The sequence below is a fragment of the Rosa chinensis genome, chromosome 3, assembly GCF_002994745.2.
Source record: "Rosa chinensis cultivar Old Blush chromosome 3, RchiOBHm-V2, whole genome shotgun sequence".
Classification (NCBI taxonomy): domain Eukaryota; kingdom Viridiplantae; phylum Streptophyta; class Magnoliopsida; order Rosales; family Rosaceae; genus Rosa; species Rosa chinensis.
This window is the reverse complement of record NC_037090.1, coordinates 48,540,796-48,548,375: the sequence shown is the minus strand read 5'-3', so window position 1 is coordinate 48,548,375 and position 7,580 is coordinate 48,540,796. Positions and strand designations below refer to the sequence as shown.

Here is a 7,580-nt window from a genome sequence, read left to right as displayed (position 1 = left end):
AGTCCTCCTTATTTTGAGTCATTTATGTTGTTATAGTGTTTTTGTAGCTTTGTCTCATAAAGAGAAGAAAAGAAGCTAAAATGAGCTAACTAGGATTGAAAGACGCACAGGTCCCAGAATCTGTCTGTGCAGAATATCCAACTTCTCCGAATTACTGGGCGTTACCCAAATCGAATCAGACAATGAACCTTATATGCATAGAAAGCTACGGATGTCTACTTTCTGTAGCATTTTATGGATCTCAATTTCAATGCTTTTGGAGAAAGTTAGGGTTATTTGAGTGAAGATAGGTCGGACAGGAAATCTGCTCGGGAATTTACAACCATTCTTGGAGAACTCAAGTTCTGTGGCATAAGATCGTCAATCCTAATGTTTTAAGGAAGTTAATTTAGATGAGGATTCAATGATGAACTTATTCCTACTTCTACAAGAGATATTTCAAGGTTTTCGTAGTCCAAATGAAGAAATGAATCTAAACCCAAGTTTTACAAGGAAACATGAAGGCCAAGATGAGCAGAAATCTTCCCTATATAAGGGAGCATGAATTTACATGAGAAGGGAGTCTCGCAACGGCGCCAAAAACTTGTTGTGAAATTTTAATTAAAAACTCGCAAGCGCACGAATTGTCGTTAGTATAGTGTGCAAGTACGAGGTCGTTCCAACTGAGGATTGATAATCAATTTAAACCCTAACTCAATTAGTCCAAACACAAAATCACATAAACAATCAAGCAAAAGAAAATATTGATTTTTGGGTTTTTCAATAAACAAATAATTTGAGAATTAAAGAAAGAAAGAAAGAAAGAAATAATGATAAAACCTAGGGTTTCAGAATCAACCACTAACAATCCTATTTATGTTTCAATGCAATTAACAGATTCATTTGTTTCTCTAGAAGATAATTCTCATATCTAAGTCCTTGTCAGGTACCCTAGACCATAGTTTTCCTTAAGAGTATGATGTTCTCCCTCTCGGGTAAATATCGTATATCCTAACTATGCAGTTTATCCTTCTCAGGTATAAATTTAACATGCAAGACTCATTATGCTTTAGAAAACAAGGGAATCGAGCAAACCATTAATCTTTCTCAAGAAATAATGTAATTTACCACACTTAATCACAAGAAGCTAATCAAATTATATTGCATCTCTGCTTCAAATTTGTCTTCCAATTACTATATGCAAAGCCCTAAGGTGATCAATCAAAGAACTTAAACATAAAGCATCAATTCAAATAGTGAATAAGCATTCATCATAAAGAAACTATAAATCCATCAATAAAACATCAAAGTACACAAACAATCATGATAGGGCATCATCCTAACCCTAGAAAAGGTTTAACAAAAGATAACTAAATAAACATAGGAAAAATATGAAAAGAATGGAAAGGGAAAAGAAAGGGAAGATGGATGAGTTGTCTCTACTCCTTAGGCATCTTCAATGTGATCCGAGACTCCCTTCTCATGTAAATTCGTGCTCCCTTATATAGGGAAGATTTCTGCTCATCTTTGACTTCATGTTTCCTTGTAAAACTTGGGTTTAGATTCCTTTATTCATTTGGACTACGAAAAGTAGACATCTGTAGCTTTCTATGCATATAAGGTTCATTGTCTGATTCGATCTGGGTAACTCCCAGTAATTCGGAGAAGTTGGATGTTCTGCACAGATAGATTCCGGGACCTTGGCGTCTTTCAATCCTAGTTAGCTCATTTTAGCTTCTTTTCTTCTCTTTATGAGACAAAGCTACAAAAACACTATAACAACATAAATGACTCAAAATAAGGAGGACTAAGCGTAAATATTAAGAGGCAAAGAAATATAAGAAAATATGAGCACATCAACCTTATATGCATAGAAAGCTACGTATATCTACTTTGTGTAGAATTTTATGGATCTCGATTTCAATGCTTTTGGAGAAAGTTATGGTTATTTGAGTGAAGATAGGTCGGACAGAAAATCTGCTCGGGAATTTACAACCATTCGTGGAGAACTCAAGTTCCGTGGCACAATATCGTCAATCCTAATGTTTTAAGGAAGTTAATTCAGATGAGGATTCAATGATGAACTTATTCCTACTTCTACAAGAGATATTTCAAGGTTTTCCTATTCAAAATGAAGAAAGGAATCTAAACCCAAGTTTTACAAGGAAACATGAAGCCAAAGATGAGCAGAAATCTTCCCTATATAAGGGAGCATGAATTTACATGAGAAGGGAGACTCCGATCACATTGAAGATGCCAAAGGAGTGGAGACGACTCATCCATCTTCCCTTTCTTTTCCCTTTCCATTCTTTTCATATTTTTCCTATGTTTATTTAGTTATCTTTTGTTAAACCTTTTCTAGGGTTAGGATGATTCCCTATCATGATTGTTTGTGTACTTTGATGTTTTATTAATGGATTTATAGTTTCTTTATGATGAATGCTTAATCACTATTTGAATTGATGCTTTATGTTTAAGTTCTTTGATTGATCACCTTAGGGCTTTGCATATAGTAATTGGAAGACAAATTTGAAGCAGAGATGCAATATAATTTGATTAGCTTCTTGTGATTAAGTGTGGTAAATTACATTATTACTTGAGAAAGACTAATGGTTAGCTCGATTCCCTTGTTTTTTAAAGCGTAATGAGTCTTGCATGTTAAATTTTGTACCTGAGAAGGATAAACTGCATAGTTAGGATATACGATCTTTTCCCGAGAGGGAGAGCATCATACTCTTAAGGAAAACTATGGTCTAGAGTACCTGAGAAGGACTTAGATACGAGAATTATCATCAAAAGAAACAAAAGAATATGTTAATTGCATCGAAACATAAATAGGATTGTTAGTGGTTGATTCCGAAACCCTAGGTTTTATCATCTTTGCTTTTCAACTTATATTTGTTTCTTTCTTTCTTTCTTTCTTTAATTTTCACATTATTTCTTTATTCAAGAATCCAAAAACCATATCTTCTTTAGCTTGATTGTCTATATGATTTTGTGTTTGGATTAATTAGGTTAGGATTTAAATTGATTATCAATCCTCAGTTAGAACGACTTCGTACTTGCACACTATACTAACGACGATTCGTGCGCTTACGAATTTTAATTAAAATTTCACAACAGTAATCGTTAGGCAGAGAGCCGTTATGTGAAAAACTTGGGCATGTTGAAGGCTAGTGGAGTTTCTCTTAGAAGTTTGAAAAAGTTTTTTCTTAGAAAGAGTAAAATTCAAACCTAAAAGTAAACATATGATACAATAAAGCTCTACTTTAAAAAGGTCTATCCTTATAGGTATTTTCCCTTAAAAACTTGTGTAAATGGACAAAATTTAATTTGTTTAAGCAAAATACATGTTGTTTTTAGGCATACGGGTAAAACCCCAAAAAAATTTCCGTAATCTTCCATCTTAATATATTGTGGTCTTGTCATGTTTCACCATAACAATTTCCAATATTTTCAATAAATATAATCCAAAAAGAATTACTGAGCATTTAATAAATAATATTATGTGGTTTATCACTTTATCCCATTATTGTCCCCCGTCACAAGAAAACCGCTTACAAAGACTTACAAAAGGAATTTACAAACAAAAAACCAAAAGACTCGGAATTCTATACAAAGCAACCCATGCAACAACAACCTGTGGATCGATGTTTCCCCTAACTTGATCTCCACTCCAAGTAATGGCTAAGTTGGGGTTTTATAGAGCACCAGTATAGTAACCTCCAGATGTTATGTGAGCTCTGGTTAGAGGTACCCCTCCTCTCACTGCTGAAAATGCTTCATTCAATTTGGTTGCTCGCTGAACCACCTCCTTAATCCTCTGCGGCCACACAAAATATTGTAATCAGTCATTTAAAAAACTAAGAACAATTTTAAAACAACCTAATTCATGATCGAACAAAAAGAATAAAAAAACAGGGGAGAAAAAGAAAATTTGCTGACCTTGTTGTCATCAGTGTATATCTGGAAGTGTTTGTGGTTTTGGTTGTTTCTTTGGTGGCTACCCAAAAACAGAATACAAATGGTAGCTGCAGCAAAACCAAAAGAGCAAATAGCTCCAATTCCAGTGAAGCTCAACTTCCAGATGTTATTGTTCTGCCTCTGTCCTTGTTCATCCTCCTCTTTGTTGGTTTTCATTCTTGGAGAGCTAACCTTGGGCTCGCCATTATAATCATCAAACTGAAACTTGGCTCCTCCAGCAGCAGCAGTAGAATCACTACTAGTTTGATGCACAAATCCTGATCCTAATCCTCCTCTGCTGGTAGGAGACTTTGGCGAGTCCATTTTCATGTCGACAAATTCGGGTTCCCAAGTGGTTTTCTTGAAGTAAACTTGGGAGAGTAGTGGGTCTTGATCACCTTCACCTTCACCTCCTCCTCCTCCTCCCCCTGCTCCTGTAGTACCAGTAACAACAGCTGCTGCTGAAACTGGCACAAGAGCCTCTTGCTTTTCTTCATCTGGTGATTGTGTGGATCTGAAAAAGCTTGGTGGAGGAAGCAGTTGCATTTGAACAGGAACAGAAAGTTGATTAGGAGGCACAGCAGGAGCTACTTGATCGGTGGCAACTAGTTTCTTAGAACTAGAAGAATTGGGTGATTGGATTATGCAGTAGTCGTGGTACATATTGAAAACACTTTTGGAATCAAAATAGCGCTTGCTAAAGAAGACCTTCTTCTCACTTTCTTCATGGAAATCAAGAAAAGCATCATCAGGGAGGTACTCCCACTCATCAAGATCCATCTTTTTTGGTTATTGGGATCGAGTAATGAAAGAAAGAAGGTGGGATTTAAAGTAGCTGGGGGGGGGGGGGTTTTCAAACTTTGCTGGCTAGAGGAGTTGAATTATTGAATCAAAGATGATGGCTGCTGATGGAGCTAGAGTTGGAGTTTTGTGTGCTCTTGGAGTGAAGATTCATGAATCATGATTCTTTCTTCTTCATCTGGTCTGATATTAATTGACACGCGACGGTTTGAGTTCGATTGGTTGCTTATCCATCATCTTCTTCTCCTCCCCAGTGACTGACAAATGGGACGATGGCCCACCAAAAGAGAATACCCTCCTTGATGGGTTTCTCTGATATTTCTTTCCATTTTGTTAATGTTAAAGTTTGATTACTAGATTGTAACTTTGGTTAAAGGCCAACGTATTCTTCATGCTCAAACTCAAAACAGGCTAGGCTGACCATTAGTAACTCTGAAGGTTCTGTTTTTGGACTCTATCTGGAATTCTTTCACTGGATTCCTTTGTTAGTCTCTTTAATCGGCCCACGCTAAATTAAAACTTGTGTCGGTTGGTTGGAGTGATAATGATGCCTAGATTTCAAACACTAGAAAACAGAGGATATCAAATTGGCAAAACACCATACAGCTGTCCATGACTTATGGGTCTGTTTTTTTTCTCGTTAGTTTAGGATATCAATTTTATTGATGAGGTCGTTGAAAGTACTAGGAGTAAAAGTATAAAGTCCGTCATCTGCCTAGTGATAGTTAGGATAAAAGTCAAATTTTAATAAGTAGGGAAAATCACCCAAATAGTGTCTGAACTTTTCCAGACTATTAATTTTCATACATATACTTTGAAAAACATCAAAATGGTACCTGACGATTTAAGCCCGACCCAACTTTCATACCTAACAACAGTAAAATCGTTAACCCCGTTAACTTTAGAGGGGTATATTCGTCATTTTAGTATTCATCCTCCTATCAAACTTTGTTCTCTCTTATGGTTTCCTTCTCTGCACCACCCTCGCATTTGGACCAAATTCTTATTTTGCGGTCTCCCCATCCTCCAAATCTTAGCCATGAATTCTCTCAACCCACCTGATATCATTAAACACTGCTAATGCTTCTCCAAATATCCTGTTATGAGAATAACAATCGATCATCGCTGTCCACGAGATCAAATCCCTGATGGGCATTTGATTAAACAACAAAACTGCATATTCCACATTACCAAGTCTCACATAGCCGTCGATCATAGTATTCCAAGTAGCTGGACACCTTTCAATCATCTCATCGAACAATGTTCTTGCTAAAATCATATTCCCTACACGGCTAGCGATAGGATACTGGGCTTCAGAATTACTATCACAGAGGCAGTAACCAGCGCCACAAAGGCAGAGGGCTTCGGTGATCCCATCACCTCGCCACAAAGGCGGAAGATCAAAGCTAGCAATGATAAGTCACCCAAAGTATGGCAAAAGAAAATCCGAAAACCACATAAATCCATAAAGCTTCCCCAACTCTCACAAATGAATTTCCAATGACGTGTCTCACACGCCAATATAATCTCAAGTTCAAAAATAAATAGGAGAGAATAATAAAAAACATAGTCTCCATAAATCGAAAAAAAACCAATTCCGAGATCATCATCAAGGCATTCCCAATGCCAAATCCGAAAGTCGATAAATAAACAAGAATTAATTCCATCAAAATCTCATTCCGAAAATCTTTCAGAAATCTCAAATCGACGAAAAGAAACATAATATAAATAGTATAATTCCGGAAATCACCTCGGAAATAATTCGTCGAAAATCATGCTTTCAAATAAAAGCCATATATCGGAGATACTTATCGAAGGCTCAAAATCCATTTCCGAATCATAATTGAGAATAATGTATAAATAATCTCCGACAATAAATCATATTTCCGAACTTAAATCATAAATCCCAAATCCGAGCATAATAAGTTCATATCCGAAACTCATGAAAAATCAATGTCAAATTATAATCCAAGACAAAATATCATGCTCGATAAATAAAACGATAATTAAATAAACCAATAATTTCAAAATAAATGTATGCATCATTTACTTAAAAACAAAAGTCCACTCACAGTACTGTTCCGATGATCACGCATTCGAGTTCCGTCATCGAGCAATAGCTCGGTACGTCATCATGTACACGATTATATTCCGTGAATAATTATTCAACAATTTAATACGATTCCTAAAATCAATTCCTCATAATTACATCTCCCATTCTCCTCGGATTCAGCTCAAATTATACCACTAATACCAATTCGTTAATTTAAAGGTTCCAAGGCAGAACCGAGAGATATCCGACTGTCGGATTCTCGTAATTCGATAATCGAAACCCTAAACTTCAGAAATTCATAATTAATTCCAAGTTTCTCCAAAAATTACCAAACTTCACATACAAGCTCTACACAATTTATAGGATTTAATGGGCTAAAAACCGAAATTAAAACACTGCCCTACACGCCTCCACACGCCACCCATAGCGGCGGCGTGTGGGGCTTACGCGCCGGTGGCCACCACCTCCAATGGTCACCAAATTTCGGCTGCGCCACCTACTCATCAGACCCAACATTTTTCATGTTCACAACATTTTCCAATTTTACCTCGAAGAGCTCCAATTTGGTCGTTGAACACGAGCCCAGAAAACCCAAGAACCCTAGAATCGGGTTCTCCTTGATTCTCCTTCTACACTGCAAATCGTGGCTCAAGGCTAGGGGCAAAACGATCCTTGGCAAAAACCGCGCCTTCGACAGTGGTTTGGTGGCCGGAAACTGTCGGAATCGCCGGAAATCGACGAAACCTCCGTTCGGCTACAGTAAACTTCGCGGCTCAATTCCGAG

At 36.9% G+C, this 7,580-nt stretch overlaps 1 protein-coding gene across 1 annotated transcript; it reads right to left on the bottom strand.

Annotated features, from left to right (window-relative positions):
* Positions 1-3,445: 3,445 nt before the first annotated feature.
* On the bottom strand, positions 3,446-4,989 carry LOC112193841. Its single transcript, XM_024334084.2, has 2 exons — positions 3,925-4,989; positions 3,446-3,802 (listed from the first exon to the last, which is right to left on the bottom strand). Exons 1-2 carry the CDS (start codon positions 4,720-4,722, stop codon positions 3,680-3,682), a joined length of 921 nt encoding a protein of 306 aa, XP_024189852.1. The 5' UTR covers positions 4,723-4,989; the 3' UTR covers positions 3,446-3,679.
* Positions 4,990-7,580: the final 2,591 nt, after the last annotated feature.

Coding starts and splice junctions, on each gene's coding strand:
- LOC112193841 (XM_024334084.2), bottom strand. CDS start 4,722: ATGGATCTTGATGAGTGGGAGTACCTCCCTGATGATGCTTTTCTTGAT. Junction 3,803..3,924: donor TATACACTGATGACAACAAG/GTCAGCAAATTT, acceptor GTGTGGCCGCAG/AGGATTAAGGAGGTGGTTCA.